The sequence below is a fragment of the Medicago sativa genome, chromosome 2 (genome assembly GCF_051527215.1).
Source record: "Medicago sativa cultivar Bolivia chromosome 2, Bolivia_mono, whole genome shotgun sequence".
NCBI lineage: Eukaryota > Viridiplantae > Streptophyta > Magnoliopsida > Fabales > Fabaceae > Medicago > Medicago sativa.
The window spans coordinates 37,946,010-37,965,691 of record NC_140750.1 but is presented as its reverse complement, the minus strand read 5'-3'; the positions used below and the strand labels follow the sequence as shown (position 1 = coordinate 37,965,691).

Here is a 19,682-nt window from a genome sequence, read left to right as displayed (position 1 = left end):
AAGCCACACTGATGGGGTCATTATTCTATGGAAAGTACAAAAGCGAAAGCAATTAGGTCTTTAAAGAACATAACAAACATCTTCAAAATCTTACAATAAAATGATGTGCAATGGTTGTTGCGTTAAAAAGTAAAAACACCAAGAAAAACATCCTCCATGCAAAGCTTTCTTTTCTTTTTTTCCTTCATATAAAAACTATTTATTTTAAATGAAGATTCAATATCATATTTCTGAAGGGAAAGAACTGTGGAATTTGTCGCTATAGTATGGAAACAGAAAGTCGTTAATTTTACCTGCCTGTTGGCTACTTTCTTGTAAGTAATTTCAAAATTCAAAAGTTTGGCACAAATAAGAAAGTTAAAATACTATGGTGCTGTGCTATTAACACTGATTTTTAGTTTAAAGTGAATGCTCACACACACTAGAAAAAAAATCTCCATCCTTAAACAAGTTGCACACCATGGAACTGTTTCCATGTTACTCTTTGGTGTACCTTCTATAGAGTAGTTTAGTAATCTTGCCTGCTTTTTTTGCGGATTATTTAGTGCCATTATCAAAAAGGACATCTCTTTTGCACTCTTTGGTGTACCTTCATTTTGTGTATCACTAGAATTAGGATACATGAAGAAGGAAAAAAGCAAACCGTAAAAATTGGTCTATATTCAACAACAGACTAGAGAGCTAAGCTGATCAAGAGCAAAAAAAACAACAGTTTAAAAGAAAAAGACATAGCACATAAAATATAGAATATATATACATACATACATACATACATACATATATATATATATATATATATATATATATATATATATATATATATATATAAACGGCAATTTGCATGACATAGATGCTTCCACAAAAATATGTGTCTATTTATCAATATAGCAATGCATTACTTATTTAGTGCCTATACGGGATAACATTACTTCTAAGGACACTTATTACAACCATGGTAGTCAAGAATGTAACCAAACAATTATTCAAAGATTTATCTCATAGATACTATTGTGTTTTTGATTCTTTATAAATAAAATTATTCAATATTTTTTTTTTTGTGGGAAAATCTCTAAATTTTAAGTGGAAACAAAAACAAAAGTTTTCAAAAGATCAAAACAATGTATATATAGTGGATATAGATTTAGTTATTATCCTTGTAAATGATAGAAAATAATTTTTAAAAAATATTTTAATTTAGCTATTAATTTAAATACCATATTTAACGCGTAATGTAGAAATTGTCCTAATCTATGACTATATGCATATAAAAATAAAATATTAACAAATAGAATTCGTAGTCTATATATTATTTATAATCAAAATGTGGTTCTTAAAGTTAACATGATTTTTCTCCTTATTATAGAACAAGGAGATGGTTGATATATTTCATACAACCTGTTGATTTTGAAGACACCATGCTTGTGATTTTAAGACCCCACAGAATACCGTAGAGTTTGGTAAGCCACGAAAAACAAAACAAAGACCAAGGAACATGAACTAGCATACACGTACGTTGTCAACAATTTGTAGCATTCCACGGGCAGTCACAGGTTTTCTAACTTTGTCTCAATGGGTCCAACAACATATCACTACTATATAATCTAAACAAACCAAAGGCTTCACTTTCTGTCTACCTTTTGTGTAGCAGTTTTCATTTGTATCATCATCTATCTCTACATATTTTTTTTCTGTTCGCTTTCTTCTTCGTACTCTCCGTTTCTCTCTACCGTCTATGGGTGGTAGAGACCTGGAGAGTGTTGAAAGTATACAGATAATTATAAAATTTAATTATATAAAAAGAAGATTAACTTTATAGTTTTTCTCTTTCATCATGACTACTGATATTTCATTTGAGGATCTGAAGAACGAGAATGTGGACCTTGTAAGCCAAATAAATAATATTCAGGGTTTTAAATAATGGATTGCGACATTACAGTTTTTGATGTTGTCAAAACAACAATGTGACTGCAATATCAAATATGGCAATATGACTGTAACCGTTGTTATTTAAAACCCTAATAGGAATAATGAATAATATACCATTTACATTTTTATTATAATAATGACATTGATTATATGTGTGTAGGAAAACATTCCAATTGATGAAGTCTTTCAGCAGCTAAAATGTACCAAAGAGGGTCTCTCATCCGAGGAAGGAGAGAAGAGGCTCCAAGTTTTTGGACCCAACAAGCTAGAGGAGAAATCAGAGAGCAAACTCCTCAAGTTTTTGGGTTTTATGTGGAATCCATTATCATGGGTGATGGAGGCAGCTGCAATCATGGCCATTGTATTGGCCAATGGAGGGGTATGTATGTGATTGATTATTTACAAATGTTTCATTTTTCTAAGTTGTTATATATGTGACACATTAATACTCGTATCGTATGCATATATTGATAACAGGGAAAACCACCGGATTGGCAAGATTTTACTGGTATTATGGTGTTGCTTATCATTAACTCAACCATTAGTTTCATTGAGGAAAACAATGCCGGAAATGCTGCAGCTGCTTTGATGGCCGGTCTTGCCCCCAAAACCAAGGTAACTTTTGTTATTACTTATTCATATGATCTATTAGCATTCAATAGCTAACAAGAACTAGGCAATTTTAATTTTGTAGGTGTTGAGGGATGGAAAATGGAGTGAGCAAGAGGCAGAAATTTTGGTGCCAGGAGATGTGATCAGTATCAAGTTGGGAGACATTGTCCCAGCTGATGCCCGTCTTTTGGAAGGAGATCCCTTAAAGATTGACCAGTCTGCCCTTACTGGTGAGTCCTTGCCAGTAACAAGGAACCCTGGTGAAGAGGTCTTCTCTGGTTCAACTTGCAAGCAAGGTGAAATCGAGGCTATTGTCATTGCCACTGGTGTTCACACCTTCTTTGGGAAGGCTGCACATCTTGTTGACAGCACTAACAATGTTGGTCACTTCCAAAAGGTATATACATATGATGATATGATATCTTTAGAAAGTGTTTTTTCTTATAAGTTAATTTAATACATTAATTTTTAAAAAGTAATTTTTTCTTCCTATATATTTGACCCCCTCGTTAATTTATTGCTGACTTTGACTCAAGGTGTTTGTGTATGTGTCGGTGCTTTATAGATTGTTCATATGATCCAAATTTGATTGCTTTGAATTAGGTGTTGACATCCATTGGTAACTTCTGTATCTGCTCAATTGCTGTGGGAATGTTGATTGAAATCATTGTAATGTATCCCATCCAAAATAGAGCTTACAGAGACGGTATTGACAACTTGTTGGTTCTTCTCATTGGAGGTATCCCAATTGCCATGCCAACTGTCTTGTCTGTGACCATGGCTATTGGATCTCACCGCCTTTCTCAGCAAGGAGCTATCACCAAGAGGATGACAGCCATTGAAGAAATGGCAGGAATGGATGTTCTATGCAGTGACAAGACTGGAACTCTCACTCTTAACAAGCTTACTGTGGACAAGAACTTGATTGAGGTTTGTGGCTCACATAAAAGATAGTATGTATTTATTTCAAATATGACAATGAATCAACATCTCTTGAGAACTACAATTGTTAAATTGCATTAGTTTTAGGTAACATAACATTGTTAAATGATTCATAAGTGTTTCATTACAATATCAACAAATAAGAGCATAAACTTGCACTTCAACAATTGTTTATGACTGCAGGTCTTCCCTGCTGATATGAACAAGGACAGTGTTGTCCTATATGCAGCAAGAGCTTCAAGAGTGGAAAACCAAGATGCCATTGATGCATCAATTGTGAATATGTTGAGCGATCCCAAGGAGGTATTTATTATGATTTACATTCTTGTATGAAATATTATTTGTATCCTTGTAAAGTATGCAAAATGGCTTAAACATTCTAACTGGGCTATTACTATGACATGTTAGGCAAGAGCAGGAATCACTGAGGTGCATTTCTTGCCCTTTAATCCTGTGGACAAGCGCACAGCTATTACCTTTATTGACGAAAATGGCAACTGGCACAGAAGCAGCAAAGGTGCTCCTGAACAAGTAAGCCAATAGATTATATGCCTTGATATAACATTCAAAATTTCATTCATTGAAAAATTATAATGACATACAATACACATCATTTAAGATATTCAACTACTTATTTATATGTATCAGATTATTGAACTCTGTGGACTTAAGGGAGAGACTTTGAAAAGGGCACACAAAACCATCGATGAGTATGCTGAGCGCGGTCTGCGTTCCTTGGCTGTTGGTTTCCAGGTGATTAAAGGGTCTAAATATAACTGTCCATGTTTATATTTCTAAAAAGAATAATAAATATATTTTCTAACAAATGCACATGATTACTTTCTATTTTGGCAGACTGTTTCAGAAAAGACCAAGGAGAGTGCAGGAGAACCATGGGTGTTCTTGGGTCTCTTACCCCTCTTTGACCCGCCTAGACATGACAGTGCCGAGACTATTCGTCGTGCTCTTGACCTCGGTGTCAATGTTAAGATGATCACTGGTGATCAACTTGCCATCGGAAAAGAAACTGGCCGCAGACTTGGAATGGGAACCAACATGTACCCTTCATCCTCCCTTCTTGGCCAATGCAAGGATGCAGCCATTGCATCAATTCCAATTGATGAACTTATTGAGAAGGCTGATGGATTTGCTGGAGTCTTCCCTGGTAATTACATTAGTCTAAACTCATACTTAACACCCTAACTAAAAAAAAAGTAGGCAGTTTTAAATTATGATAATATTGCGTAAAATCGGATTCAGATGAGACGGATGCTGCCTCAATTATGATAAAAAATAAGGTCGCAGAGAACTTATGAGAATTATGTCAGAGCCTAAATCAAAGTCGCAGACCTTTTTAAAAAAACATGAAAATATGCTTACAAAAACCTTTGACACGTGGCATGCAGAGCACAAGTACGAGATTGTGAAGAGGTTGCAGGATAGGAAGCACATATGTGGTATGACTGGAGATGGTGTAAACGATGCACCAGCATTGAAGAAGGCAGACATTGGTATTGCCGTTGCTGATGCAACTGATGCCGCAAGGAGTGCCTCAGACATTGTCTTGACTGAGCCAGGTTTGAGTGTGATTGTGAGTGCTGTGTTGACAAGTAGGGCCATCTTCCAGAGGATGAAGAACTACACAATCTATGCTGTTTCCATCACAATCCGTATTGTTCTTGGGTTCATGCTCGTTGCTCTAATCTGGAAGTTTGACTTCTCCCCTTTCATGGTTTTGATCATCGCCATTTTGAACGATGGAACCATCATGACCATCTCCAAGGACAGGGTGAAGCCATCTCCTGTTCCCGATTCATGGAAGCTCAAAGAAATCTTCGCAACAGGAGTCGTTCTTGGAACATATATGGCCATCATGACTGCAGTTTTCTTCCATCTTATTCACGACACCGATTTCTTCTCAGTAAGTAGCTCAGACCAACCCTAAATTTTTCACTATAAAGGAAACAAAACTACCATCATAGAATGAAACTGATAAACATCTTTTAATTTTCAGAAAATCTTGGGTGTCCACTCAATTGCAGACAGTGAGGAACAACTTAACTCAGCTCTCTACCTCCAAGTGAGTATCATTAGTCAGGCACTTATCTTTGTGACCAGGTCAAGAAGCTGGTCATTCGTCGAGCGCCCTGGTTTGATGCTTCTTGGAGCCTTCATTGCTGCACAATTGGTTAGTCACCATATTTTTCCATCAAATATTTCCATTTTTTCTTGTCCAAAGAGAGTTTCCTTTCATCAAATTTGGTTTTGACTTGACATTCAAATGCTTTCAATCTAGGTGGCAACTGCCATTGCTGTGTATGCACACTGGGACTTTGCTAGAATCAATGGAGTTGGGTGGAGATGGGCTGGAGTTATCTGGATCTACAGCATTATTACATACATTCCTCTTGACATTCTCAAGTTTCTCATCCGCATGGGACTCACAGGTAGTGCATGGGACAACATGCTCCAGAACAAGGTTTTGAACAATTATCCACCTTTTTTATTTTATTTATATGTTTGTAGCCTTTGTTTTAATCAATTAATCACCATATATTGTCGTTGTGGTGTTGCAGACTGCATTCACAACAAAAAAGGACTATGGTAAAGGAGAGAGGGAGGCTCAATGGGCCGTGGCTCAACGTACAATGCACGGCCTTAACTCTCAAGAGGCCCACAAGAACAACCACCACCATGAGCTCTCTGAAATTGCTGAACAGGCTAAGAGACGTGCTGAGGCAGCTAGGTCAGTATTAGACTAACAATAAAATTTGGTGAAGTTGAATCAAAGACACTAATGTTGATTGAACTTTGCAGGTTGAGAGAGCTACACACACTGAAGGGACACGTTGAATCAGTTGTCAAGTTGAAGGGTCTTGACATTGATACCATGCAACAACACTACACAGTCTAAAAATATTTAAAGATGGAAGAAAAGAGTCTACTCATATTTGTAAAAAAACAGCTGAGTAACTAACTTAGGCTGCTCACGAAGATGTGGTCAGATACAAAGCTTTAAAGAGAAGATGAATACATATAGCTTATCTCGGACTTATATTAATGTCATCTTTTTTATTGTCCTACATTCTTTTGTTCTTCTTCCGAAATTGAAGTGAAAATATGAGAGATGGTTTACAAATATGCAATTTATGTTTCACAGAACTTATCCCAATCCCTTTTACGAGTATATAACTTTGATGCATGGAACAGGAATGATTCTGTTTTGTAAATAATCTAGATATAGATATAGATATAGATGGCTTTTGCGGAAGCAAAAGGAAATAAAGTAAACCAAATTGTAAGGTTTTCAAATACTATTTTTAAGCTTAATAAAGAGGAGATGAAACTTATATGTAGTTTTCTATGTGCTATTTTTACAGTTCTTTGATCACAATTCAATACAGCGATGATTCAGCTTAACAAAATGACAAAACAAAGATACATATATTTTATTGGGTTTGACTTACCACTCATAAAATGACAAAACAAAGATACATATATTTTATTGGGTTTGACTTACAACTCATTTTTTTTTGTGGTGTCCGGGGTTCGAACCCCGGACCTTGCATATATTATGCATTGTTCTTACCAGCTTAGCTAAGCTCACGGGACTGACTTACCACTCATTAATTAAACTACTTGATTTTGTGTATTTTAACAGAAAATAGTATCGAAACATAAGAGAAATACTTCCATAAACATGGTTCACACAATTAGTTAGCTGCACCAAACTAATTGCACAAGATTAAAACCATTGCCTATTATTCAAAAAAAAAAAAAAGATTCACCTAATTTTTTTTTATCTACATAACAAACTCTCATCTAACTCAAGTTCCATTCTTGGTTGAACAAGATAAACCAAAAAAATCATCAGAACCTATTCTACATATTGTTTTATTGAATATTATATTTCAACCAGAGATTAATCCTTGTTAAATAATACTGATCTTTACCCAAAAAGTAGATTTTAACTAGTTTCTAAATGTCTTTCATGTTCTAATCTTCAAATTCACATGCTCGAGCCTCAACAATCAATCCTAAGAACAAACTACTGCATTATTTCCCAACAAGACTATTCCTCCAGCTAATGGTTACTTCAATTTTTCACTGTTACAACAGCATAAAAGTTCAATCTTTGACTGTTGATATTGCATTACAAGGCTCAAATACCATTTGAATTTGAATAAACTTACAAACATATGTTCCTTTCACTCAAAATAATGCAAAATTGACCTTAATTTAAAGGCACGTAGGAAAACATAATTTCCATATTCAATATGTATTTGAGTATTGACAATTGAATGTTAAAATTTGGGTTTAATGTTTTTCCAAGAAGTCAACTCAGATGGAATTACTTCTTCATTACAGGAAAGTACAGCATGTGCCATCAAACTACCTAGCCAACCATGATATAACAATCCTCTTGAACCTAGCCCTCCAAATAACCAATACTTACAACTATGGTTTCTGCCAATGAAATCATTAATACAACCCAGAAGTGGAAGCGATCCATGTGGCGTGAGTGGAGGCATTGCCCTCAGACCAGCTTTTGCTCCGGTGAAAACCCAATCCTTTATTCCAGGATAAATGGCCGATGCCTTCGGCAGGAGCTGATGAAGAGCTTTTGAAGCTTCATCATTAGAAACATTTGACGACGAATTTATAGATTTCCACTCCCAAGTTGACCCAACATTTAGACTGCGGGAGCCCTGAACAGAAATCCATGCATCTGATAATATGGAAGGTCCATGCTCAGGATAACACCTGAAAAACAGTGCTAGATAATTCTAAAATGGGATATGACTTTAATGCAATCTCTAGCATAGTTTATTAAATGAAGGTCCCTTCCATGAAAACAATACTCTTGAAGTAATAAGGCTTAATAGTTATTTCATGAAACACCAATTGAGCCAAACTAGAGATTTTTCAGATTGAAAGCATTTGTCAGGCTGAAACATTAAACTTTACCTCGTATAATCAGGTGGTTCCATGTGAACAATTACACCTCTGCATGTTCTCAAAGGAAGCCTCCCAAAAATCTCAGGAAGCATATTCACTTTGGCACCAAGGCATATGATGACTGCATCATATTCCCCTGAGACTTGAAAGATATTTAATTAGTCTGAAGAAATGTAAAGCTCTGCAAAAATGTCTGCTCATGACTATAAGAAAAAGCTATCATAAAAAAAGTTAAGAAAAATATATTTCAGTCACTAGTATGAAAAATGATAGGCCCGTAATATACAATATAGGAGAGGAACAAGTGGACAAGGGGCGAAAATGGGCCATCTGAAAAGAGCCTGAAAGTGTATATGAGAAACAATGTCACACACGAGGAAGTAAAGAGGGTAGGGACACAGATGTATGAAATGGAGAAGAGAGGGAGAAACAACAGAATGGGGGCCACATGGGAAAAAGGGAGTGGAGCGAATGTTTTTAGGAATCAAAACAATACATTATGGGAAGTAACAGAATGAGGGAATCATCTGAGAAATGAGAGAATTGGTATTGAGGGAAAGCTGAGCAGGTAGGCTACCACTCTCTCAGTCCAGGATTCCTTCTTTAGTTTCGTTCATTCCTATCCATCTTTAAGTAGATTTACTTCAAGTAACGGTCTTTGTTTTCTTTATAGTTTGGTTGTATTTTCCGCTACAGAGGTATTTCACCTCTGATCAGATTTCTTTTTCCACAACAATTCACATACAAGTTTCCCTTATTTGTTCGAGTCCTATCAGAAAACGTTGAAACATGAGAGCCTTCATTTTGCCAATATGAATACTTGAATCAAATAAATATTCTCACTGACATGCTTATAGAAACTAAATCAAAAAAGGAATTTCTTTATTGACTGAATGTACTAATCTCTAGATATTCGATAGACCCCTATTCTAATCTCACTAATTGCCAACTCTTCATTAGAACCCCTATTCTTATTTTCAGGCATCATGTCTTGTTTCTTCAAACTAATTATCTCATCAACTAATTAACCACCTAACAATAACCAACAAAGTAAGGTTTACCTTATTCCTCTATTGCTTCTTTTTAGAAAAAGTTTACCCTATTCCTATGTTTTTGTTCTGGAGCTGCATGATTGTATCCTTTGCCTTTGTTATCTAAGTCATATCAGTTAGCCCCACTAATGCTCACTGTCTCCTTGCTAGATGCTACCAATGCCCTCTTCTCCACACACAAGCCCAAGTGCGGCGATTTAATTGATGGGAGCATTTCATTCTGTTAGACATCTTGTTAAGGAATTGTAGGAGAAGGGGCAGAGAAGACAAAAACTGACTTATGCTTATCTGTGCAGTTTTTTATTATATGTCGACAGTTATGTGTTCAGTTTTTATTATGTGAGATTTATGCATTGTAATATATAAGGAAGTAATGGCAAAGGGAGGGTCATTCAGTTATTTCGATAAAGGAGAGACCCAAGACTCTCGATGTGAACCATTTTAATTACTATTAATTTGAATTTCTGTACCAGTTTCTACCAAATTCTGCCTGAGCGATACCACTCCTTAAAGATTGTTTTCGACGCTTAAGGTTGTGCAATTTCATCGTGGCAGCAGCCACTGTGTTAGTAACACCATCAAATGGTTTTGGTGGAGGAAACTTTGTTATAATGTCCAGGACCCACAGCTCCATCCTTAATAAAGGCCCATCTTCCTTTGCTGCTGGTATCATCCTTTTCCGTCTGTGTAACCTTATATTTGGCATCACCACCGCCAGAAGACCTATCTATGCTTATACACTCTACAGCCCTCCAAGAAATTATTCTAACTTCACTCTCTATCTTTGTTTCCTCTGTTTTGTCTTGTCTGCTTGCCTGCTATTGGTTTCTCTTGTCATTAATGTTTTCCACTATCTCAATCCTTCCCTAGTTTCCCGCAAAATGATCTTCGCAATCTGCATTCAATGTTTAGTCTTGCTTCTTTTCATTACCATCAATTTCTGATTCTGCCTCCTCTTCGTTGTTTTCTTATTTGGTATCCACACTGTCATATTTGCTTGTGTTTTTTCATTCTACTTCTGACTTCAATATTCATAGTGATCACCATTCTTGCTCCTTTTCATAATTAGCTTTTGTAATTTTCTCCATTGGCTCTCTTCTTGTACTTCATCTTTGCTTTTGATCTCTTGTTGCCTAGAAGCATGAATATAAACTTCATGTTTTGTTTGGACATTCTCAAAGGAGATGAATGTACATTATGGTTGATTAGCTTCTCCATCCAATGGCATCTAAATCCTTGATAACCACTCTTCCCCAAAAGAATGCAATGTCTTCGGAGTACTAATCTAAACTGATCATCCACTAATAGGCGTTGCCACCTAACAAATCTTGGCATCGTTGTTGAATCCATTTTCACTCTAAATCCCCTCATAGCTCCAAGAGTGTAGCACTATATTGGGTAATAGGAAATGGACCAGGAAAGGGTTTTTTTTTAATTAATTGAATGTATAAATCCCTGGATATTCAAGAGACCAGGAGTAACGGGACACTCCCAAATTTTAATTCCACTAATTTTGTGCTCTCCGTCAGAATCCCTATTCCTATTTATAGGCAACATACCTTGTTTCTCCTAACTAAACCGTAAAAGATTTACCTATCATGTGCCAAAAGAGAATTTCATAGACACTGCTCAGCCCAACAATAAATTATTTTATGAAACAATTGGAACGGTAAATGAAAGACTTACAATTGAATGGGGTAAGTTAAGATGTCTTTGTGAGGAATGATGGACACTAGCAACTCATAAAAAAAATTGCAATAACTCAATATCTATGTAGCCCAAAACACTGGTACAACTATTGGAAAGTTGCATATTTGAGCTTTCTATATTTTATGATTTCTTGCATAAGAATACCAACTTCAAATTGTTGCATCCGCTCAATTTAAAGGAAACTTTAAAAGCAGTTAGCATATTTACAGTCAGAGAGCAACACAATGAATAAAAGAAGAAGCACTACAAATCATTATACCTTCAAACTCAGAAAGTCCATGGATAGATTTTTTGTGTAAACTAAGCTGTTTCTCCCCAAAGTTAAGACTGGATGATTCTTTCACCAAATTTTCACATGCGAGGAAAAGTGCCTAATAATAATATAATATTAAAATGAATCAGAAAGTCCGCGGTAAGAACAAACTTAAACAAGAGAAAAATAAAAAATTAGTGATGGAAACCTCAAGGTAGTGTCGAGGATTGATATTTAGAGCTTGAGGCATAAAGAAAGCTGTGTCAAATGGTAAACATAGACCAGGTAAAAGAGTTTGAGCGGCTTGATTGTTAAGTGTTTGTACTCTGCAGCAAGGAAGAGAAGTCTTGGCATTCTAAGAATCACATAAACGCATATAATCAAGCAGTAAGAAACCCAAGTCTAATATAACAAATAATTCTGAAATGTATCAAATCAGAGAGAAATTACATCATTCAATTTGGCCATAGTCTTGATATCCATTGCCGGTCGTAAGATGCCCCTGAAGTGAGGTGAACATCAGCAGTGTTGAGCAACTAAGATTGGAATGAATGTGAAAAAGGAAAAATAAAAAAAAACCTTTTATGAGGAAGAAAAGGTTTGATGTGATGTTGAGTAGCTTGTTGAGCAATTGTGAAAAGGTTTATGGTCTCTTCCCAACACTGAGCACCCTCCCAGAGAGGCTTAACTACATGAGCATGAGTATAATAGTGTGATAAAATGAGAAGAATAGAATAGAATAATGAATGTTATTTGAAGATGAAAAATATACCTTTTGGGGAATAAGGATGAAGAAGACCTCCAGAAATTCCAGAAGCACCGCCCCCAATACCAAATTCATCATATAAATGAATATTTAAGTTCAACTCCTTAGGACTTTGCTGCAATGCAAGGTTATTATGTTAGTTAGGGTGAATTGAAACAAACACATTGAATTGAATTGAATGAAGAACGTAGGTACAACATGTACGATACCTTGAGCAAATGCCAAACGACGGAAAGTCCAGCGAAACCAGCGCCAAGGACAGCGAACCTGGAGAAACGAGGAGAATGACAGTGGTTAGTTAGTGATGAAATGAGTAAAGAAGAAAAGGAAGAAAAAGAAGTTACCTTACCTGAGAGGATGTTGGTGAGTTAGAGAAGAAGAAGGGTTGTTGTGAATTGAACGGCGGGGGGCCAAAATTGTATGGTTAGGGTGCGGAGGACATATCTTCATCTTCTTTTTTTCCTTCTCTGTCTATGGGGTATGTATGTCCGCTCGACCAAAGACGACAAGTATGGGTAATTGTGGAATACCATATTTTAGTAAGGGGTATGTTAGTAATTTGAAAACACACGTATAAACATACAAAATGATCGATTCAGATTTTAGGGTTAAATATGTTTTTGGTCCCTATAAATATGTCTACTTTTCGTTTTAGGCCCTCTAAAATTTTCCTTCAACTTTTAGTCCCTATAAACTTTTCAATCACTACTTTTGGTCCCTATTTTTAATTTAATTTTTGTATTTTTTAATGAAATTGTGCAGAAATGTGTAAAATATTCTAAAAAAATTTCCTAAAAAAATTCATATTTAATTTGTGTTTTGTTAAAAAATTCTGAATTTTTTTTGGAGTGATTCTTATAATATTTTGAATTTTTCTGGAAAATTTTATTAAATAATATGAAATCTACATATGATTTTACTTTAAAAGATGGATCAAAAGTGAAGATTGAAAATTTTATAGGGACTAAAAGTTGAAGAAAATTTTTAGAGGGACTAAAACGAAAAGTTGACATATTTATAGGGACCAAAAACATATTTAACCCCAGATTTTATTTTGAACAACCTCTCCTCCCCAAATCTCTCTCGCCACGCCATCACCAGGTCATGTAAAATACAAGATTTCCAATTTGAATACAGTAGCAAAGGTTGACAACGTTGATGAATTTCCGGCGAGCTCAATTTGTTCTGTTCTGTTCTAATTAATACGCATTCAATCCTTAGGATGACATGACACATAGCTTTTTGTCTCAGGTACGAACATCATTCATGCATTATTTATTTATATCATAATGTAAACTTAGTTTGCCAAATTTGATACTTATTATTATACACAAACTATTACTTTTTGGTTCATAGCATTTCACTTTTGAAGTTTGAACCTTTTCGTTTTTGATTGCATGCAACCTTATATAGTATCCATTTTCTCCTTAGGAAAGGTTGATGTCACTTTTCATTGAAAACTACCTTTTTCTCAAATGAATCTCTTTCTTTAAAATCACAGCCACTGGCACGCTCAAATTAATTACTTTTAGGTCTGCTTCTATGTAAATTACAATCCACTCTATGTCTGAGACTGGCTTAATCATGTAGTATACTCCCTCTTAAGAGATGACACGTTATTCGGTTTTGATTTGAGATTTATGGAAGTTATCGTGATTTTTTATTGCTTCAGATGGGGTTTATTGGTGGCATTGGGAAGCCTGCTTAATTTGTTCTATGTTCATATGCTTAGCTAAAGTTAGTTAAGGTGTTGTATTATGTTCGAAGTTTAGAATCAGGTTGTGGTCGCATTTGTGGAATTGTGGCTTGCAGACCCTTCTCTTGATGCTTGTAAATTAATAAAATCTTTGTGTGCCATATATTAATAAAATCTTTTTACATCTACTTAAAAAAAATGTGGGGTAGTCAAAACAGCCTGTATCAAAATCGTAACTTACCACAATGTCCGATCAGGTATTAAAATTTTGACAGATATTGATCCCTTAAATCCTTAACTGTCAAATGATTTAACCCACCCAATTCATGTCCAGTATATATATCCTTCGGATTCCTACTAATGGGATCTAGACAATTCTCTCCTTTTTCGATGTCCCATTTGGAGGGATTAAAAAAATGTGTGATTGTCTGCCCGGTTCTATTTTATCATGTCCAACTAAAAAAGCTTCACAACAGTTCCAATTCTTTGTTGGGCGTTAACAATAAAGATGGAACCAACTGTAATATCAAATATCATATGATTGTTTTATTTTCTTACAAGTTTAATTAATACATGCTTCATTGTTCCACCAAATCCAAATTGAGTGTATCAGTACTTTAGATGGATGTTACTGTGTATGATCCGAATAGAATTATACTTTTACGTTTACTTTTGATGCATGATCTATTCCATTCACATTGATGATTCACTGTCACCACTGTAACTCAAGTCACCAATTGAATGAGTTTTGTTCATGATGCTTTTCATGTTCTGTCTAGTCTTTCTATTTCTGTCTGATCAGTTCCTATTTGAATACAATAGTTCCTCACAACTTGTGAATTGTAAAATATATAAGAATTATTATCATGCTGGGGTGAACTGAAGAGTGAAGTTGTTTGGCTGTCACTGGTTCACTTATTAGAGGATTATCCTTAATTAACAAGTGATTTATGAGTAATATAAAAAGAATTTAATCTAAGGCCGTAAATTAGTGATGGGTAAATTGGATGTATGGGCATTTGATTACTTGTCAAGTTAGAACACCCCCATTCAGTTGTTTCCTTTTCAGGTATAAGCCGTACTGGAGTCCATCAGAGCCAGATCACAATGTCTAGAGTTAGGATTCCTCAGTTGTATTTTAAACCTTCTATTTATGTTTTATAAAAAGGATGTCAAATTGTAATTAAGTTCTATTTCAATTTCAAAACTTTGTAATTCGAATTAATTCCGTTATGGAAGACTTTTATCGAGTAAACTTTTGGTTTAAATTTTTCTAGTCGTTACACCAACACCAAGGTTTCGGCTGCCATCACCAAAAGACCTGTTAATGCTATCTCTGATTTGCTTCTACTTACTCTGTCCAGTGGTTTATTGCTTGCAGGCAGTTAGGAAGATCGTTTGTTGGTTAAATCCAGAACGAAGGAACTCAATTCAGAGTGCGGACCCTATCAAACATGTGATATCATTTCCCTCACCATTTAGGTATTTCTTTCAAATCAATTTTACACAATATTTATTGGTGGCTTCTAGGGTGAGGGATCGATTAAGTCCCTCACCAGCGAAGCGCAAAAAAAATACCATTGATTTTTTCTTTTTTTTGGTACAAAGAGCGGTTGCAGAGGCCGCTGGTGAAAATACCGTTGATTTAACTAATGGTTGAGATTTGTTGAAAATAAAAACGATAGCATCTACACATTTCCACAAATAACTATCCTATAGCCCTTAATTTCCATAACCACCAACCCTGAATGTTTTCAACTGCAAAGCTTTGCTACAACTTCAAGAAGTTTCCTCGCCTCATCCAAGTCTCAACTGCAACTGTAAAGAGACTTGTTTGCAAGCAAGATCTTCAGTAATGTTTCCTATGCTTTCAACATTTTCCTTTTTTTCTCCTCTACCTATTGTGATTTGTCCTTCGAGATTTTTGTAGTTAAAGTGCGTATGTTTTATTATTGATCTACTCGAACACAGAGGTCCATATCTATGATCTCTTCATCACTCCCCAAAAATGTGTTTCCTTTGACGATGTGGTTAACGTCACTGTTCACCTTGATTCTTATCCTTCACATTTTCTTATTTCCGATTTAGAAAAGGCAGATTTTAACCAATGGAAATCTAGAATGTGTGACGTTTCACCATTGAAGAACCATTAGAGCAGACAACGGTAGAGAGAGATAGAGAAAAGATTGTATATGAACATTTGAAGGTATTCTCATTTTTATTTCTAACAAATCTGCACCATTGATTAGATCTAATGGTATCTTTTTTGTCCTTCACCGGTGAGGGACTTAATTGAGCCCTCACCTTAGAATCCACCATATTTATTTAGTCAATTTTTTCTTTTGTGTCACTGAATGATTTGTTGCAATAAAGAAAGTGTCAGAAGAATGAGATTGTGTTGTGTTGCGGATAGAAACAACTTTACCAAAATTGAGTATAATCCAACTGCTACTTATGCATTTGATTGATTTCCTAGAAATTATTTTTCTGTTGGTCAATTACGCTTCTACTTCAAAATTGATTATGGTTTTGCTATTAATGCAGGCATTAATGTTGGAATTCTGACTTAATTAGCGGCAGAGTTTGTACTTTGAGTTTTTGGACGACATACCAATTTGAAAGAAGTGTCTGAAGTACCAGCCAAACCTGTCCCCTGCTGAAGGAAGGCACCTATTTTTGAAGGCTTGCTCAACGCCAGGCTCATCCAGGTTCAAAGTTACTTCTGTAACTGTTACTTGCTTATAGTAGTTGTTCATCCATACTACTACTTGAAAAATATTGGTACACCGAAGGGAGGTTATTGTAATTCAAGTTAAACAAAATGACGCAGTACAATTGTTTTTTCAATGATTGATTCGTGAATACAATTTGGGGACATTTTTTTTTTTTTCATGTTAGGGACTAGACAGCAACATAACTACATTGTTCGGGTTAATTATATGCTTATTGTAGCTTTAGTTTAATAGTCACAATTTTTTGCAATAAAGGCTTTCTTTACAAATTTAATTTTCCTATTTGGATGCATTTTTTCTGGACACCATGTTTTAATGTTTTTGAAATTACATAGTTAATATGTTTTTGTTATATTGTGATTAGAATGTTTGAATATATTCTTTGACATTGCTATAGTTAGTTTTTCTGTTTTTTCATTGTTGAGCTGCTCATATTATATATGTTTTAGAGTTTTATTATAAACTGAACTTAGTCTATAATCATTTTTGGAAATACAATGCTTTGGTGGTATATTTTGGAACTTAGTCTATAACACACAAGCAATGTATTTATTTTACTATGTAATGTACAACAAGAAAACTGCTGTATATTTTGAATGTTTTTTTAAACTGTAGAAATGAGAGAGCAACACGGTGATTACACAACTTACTTTTGCTTGTGTATCTAATAATTTCTGCATTGTATATTGATCATTGGATATATAGAGACTGAAAGTTGATCTCGTGATCATGTCATCAGCATGATCACATTGGTTATAAACAATGTACAGTGTAGTTGCTTTAAAGGATATTTGAACAAATCCCGTGTCCTATTATTAGATTTTGTTATCAAGCATCAGTTAGCATATTTGTTGAGTTGAGTGTTTAGGGATAAATGTAAGTGCTCTGGATCTATAATTTTATTGTAATTTAGTTCTTCATGTTTCACTGGTATGACAAAAAAATACTCTTTCCAGAAATTGTTACAGACTAATGTACATTGTGATTATTTTGAAATTCCACATCATGCTAACATATGAAATTTAACCATTATAAGTTATTGTAGAGTTAACAATATGTTGCATATCAATTATAACTTATTAAAACAGCTCCCAACTTTCTCCTTCTGCTAGCTCATCTCTATGTCTGCCATGTACTCTATTTTGTGCTACATCATCAAAATTCTTAGGTGTACGTCTCCAGGACCTGAGAATGTTATACTCTCCACTGCCAACTCATTTCTTATTTAACCGTTACTATTCCTCACACTTATTTATTCTTATTCTTCTGTAATAACACCATTAACAGTTTCATACATATGTAACGGCCACATTATATTTTCTTTGTTCCGTTGCAGAAACAATCACAAACTCACAAACACCTTTGTGCCAGAAGCAACATCACTCCCTATGAGACACAAACTGTGAAAACAAATGCCTCAGCTCCCTCGTATGGCTCGATGATCCAAGTAGATACAACAAGAAAGGTAGTTCCTGTGACGAACAAGACTCGTGTGTCTCGACTTCTTCCTTGCCTAACTAATGTATGTAGTCACTGTTATTGTTGAGAACTGCCTTCATCTCCCCATCCACTGCAGCCTCCACACATCAGTTTATGCACGTTCAACATGTGTCTTTGCATCCGCTCTCCACTGCGTGCTTGCATCGGCCGTCACGACTCATGTCTTCACCGTTCGTTTCCTCCGTTCATATAGCGAATTAGGTAACTTTCTGTTTTTAACAGATGAAAGCAGCAGCAGCAGCAACTGAAGCTTTCTTCACTTGATTGAGGCACACAATGCACAACAGGAGCTTTTACATTGTGTTTTTATGCTTTTCAAACACTACGACAACAGCCCAAATATGTTTTTTTTTCCTAATCCCTGTTGTACGCTTTCATATGACATGCGGAATTGTGAGCTTGAATGTAACTCACATATTGTTCAGATACAAGCTGGAGTTTAGTGTACAAAAGATGTATTTCATATTTAATTGTTATAAAATACAGTTGTTTGCATTTATTTACTTTCCTCATTAAATTATTTTGCAATTTGTGTATGATTTAGTTGTTTCCTATATTATGTCAAGATGTACAAAGGTCCTGTTTAGCTAGAGGAGGATATTAAGTTCGACGCTTAATCTTTATCATTGCCATAATAATATTCTTCTGCACAATGGCAGTGGAGATTCAGGCCTTTGATGAGGAACGAAGAACTTCTGGGAGGGATGTGCGGGCGCAACTATGCATACAATACATGTGTGGTTTGGGATGTGAACTTGCAGATGTTGCTTGCCATAAGTTAACTACATTTGGAGCATCAGTTCGATGTTTGATCGCAGGGGCACTTACAGTGGCTTATTTGTCACGGTGAGGCATCCAAGTGTTGGCCTTCTTCTATATATCTATATCTTATTTGGCCTGGTATCAAATTAAGGGTTCATTTCTTTAATTTTGATATTGCATTTCCTGTCGAAGGAGCTTATTACTATGCCTTTTCTTATAGTTTGATATTGACAATGATTTGAATGCACACTATGATGTGATAGTTTTTCACTTCAGTTGTAATCCTATACATCTTGTGTTTGGTGTTTAATCCATTTTTAATATATATATATATATATATATATATATATATATATATAGACACACACACACACATTTATGTGTGTGTGCGTGTGTGTGTGTGATTATTAAAAAGTGGCAAATGGAATAACTTGCTTTCATATTCACTTTCTTTACAATCTCGGTTCGATAAAACAGTTGGTCAAGATTAGCAACTCTATGTTAAAGAGTTATCATATATTGTGAGGTCATGTGACAGATGGAGATAACACTTTTGTGGTGTAAATACTTTTTCTTAAAAAAAAAAAAAAATGTTCTTTATTTTAAATATCAGTATTCATTTTCTGGTTCTTTACAGAATCTTATTATTCATTTTTCACTTTATCACAATTTACTCAACAAAATAATATCAATTGCCCATTTTAATTATTTCCATGCTGTCACAATTTCTTAACCCAACATTCCATTATAATAGATGTATACTAAACCTTTT

The 19,682-nt window shown here is 35.0% G+C and overlaps 2 protein-coding genes and 1 long non-coding RNA gene across 5 annotated transcripts; 2 read left to right on the top strand and 1 right to left on the bottom strand.

The window, feature by feature from the left end:
- Nucleotides 1–1,632: 1,632 nt before the first annotated feature.
- On the top strand, nt 1,633–6,642 carry LOC146946710 (ATPase 8, plasma membrane-type). 2 transcript variants are annotated; one of them, XR_015026799.1, is made up of 14 exons: nt 1,633–1,882; nt 2,087–2,305; nt 2,404–2,541; nt 2,621–2,935; nt 3,142–3,468; nt 3,664–3,783; nt 3,889–4,011; nt 4,129–4,233; nt 4,336–4,645; nt 4,887–5,401; nt 5,495–5,668; nt 5,777–5,927; nt 6,057–6,226; nt 6,298–6,642. XR_015026799.1 is itself a non-coding variant. In XM_085744648.1 (14 exons), exons 1-14 carry the CDS (start codon nt 1,832–1,834, stop codon nt 6,392–6,394), a joined length of 2,847 nt encoding a protein of 948 aa, XP_085600774.1. In that variant the 5' UTR covers nt 1,633–1,831; the 3' UTR covers nt 6,395–6,642. The 2 variants fall into 2 exon arrangements, 1 of the variants encoding a protein (XP_085600774.1); XM_085744648.1 differs by having other exon boundaries at nt 5,777–5,959.
- A 938-nt stretch (nt 6,643–7,580) lies between these two features.
- LOC146946709 (FAD-dependent oxidoreductase family protein) lies at nt 7,581–12,727 on the bottom strand. Of its 2 annotated transcripts, none has more exons than XM_085744647.1 (9): nt 12,570–12,727; nt 12,430–12,487; nt 12,227–12,335; nt 12,034–12,142; nt 11,905–11,956; nt 11,663–11,809; nt 11,461–11,572; nt 8,449–8,575; nt 7,581–8,244 (listed from the first exon to the last, which is right to left on the bottom strand). In XM_085744647.1, the coding sequence occupies exons 1-9, from the start codon at nt 12,668–12,670 to the stop codon at nt 7,785–7,787; spliced, it is 1,275 nt and encodes a 424-aa protein (XP_085600773.1). In that variant the 5' UTR covers nt 12,671–12,727; the 3' UTR covers nt 7,581–7,784. The 2 variants fall into 2 exon arrangements, with proteins under 2 accessions (XP_085600773.1, XP_085600772.1); XM_085744646.1 differs by having other exon boundaries at nt 8,449–8,581; nt 12,570–12,703.
- Nucleotides 12,728–13,264: 537 nt separating this feature from the next.
- On the top strand, nt 13,265–18,647 carry LOC146946708 (uncharacterized). Its single transcript, XR_015026798.1, has 4 exons — nt 13,265–13,471; nt 15,298–15,398; nt 16,461–16,624; nt 17,985–18,647. It is a non-coding gene; the product is annotated as an uncharacterized LOC146946708 (long non-coding RNA).
- Nucleotides 18,648–19,682: the final 1,035 nt, after the last annotated feature.

What these genes read in the sequence shown, in the direction of transcription:
- LOC146946710 (XM_085744648.1), top strand. Translation starts at nt 1,832, where the DNA reads ATGACTACTGATATTTCATTTGAGGATCTGAAGAACGAGAATGTGGAC. An exon ending in GTCTTGCCCCCAAAACCAAG is followed by an intron (nt 2,542 to 2,620) that starts GTAACTTTTGTT and finishes TTAATTTTGTAG; the next exon opens with GTGTTGAGGGATGGAAAATG. An exon ending in TGGACAAGAACTTGATTGAG is followed by an intron (nt 3,469 to 3,663) that starts GTTTGTGGCTCA and finishes TTATGACTGCAG; the next exon opens with GTCTTCCCTGCTGATATGAA.
- LOC146946709 (XM_085744646.1), bottom strand. Translation starts at nt 12,670, where the DNA reads ATGAAGATATGTCCTCCGCACCCTAACCATACAATTTTGGCCCCCCGC. An exon ending in ACTCACCAACATCCTCTCAG is followed by an intron (nt 12,488 to 12,569) that starts GTAAGGTAACTT and finishes TCGTTTCTCCAG; the next exon opens with GTTCGCTGTCCTTGGCGCTG. An exon ending in ATCCTCGACACTACCTTGAG is followed by an intron (nt 11,573 to 11,662) that starts GTTTCCATCACT and finishes TATTATTATTAG; the next exon opens with GCACTTTTCCTCGCATGTGA.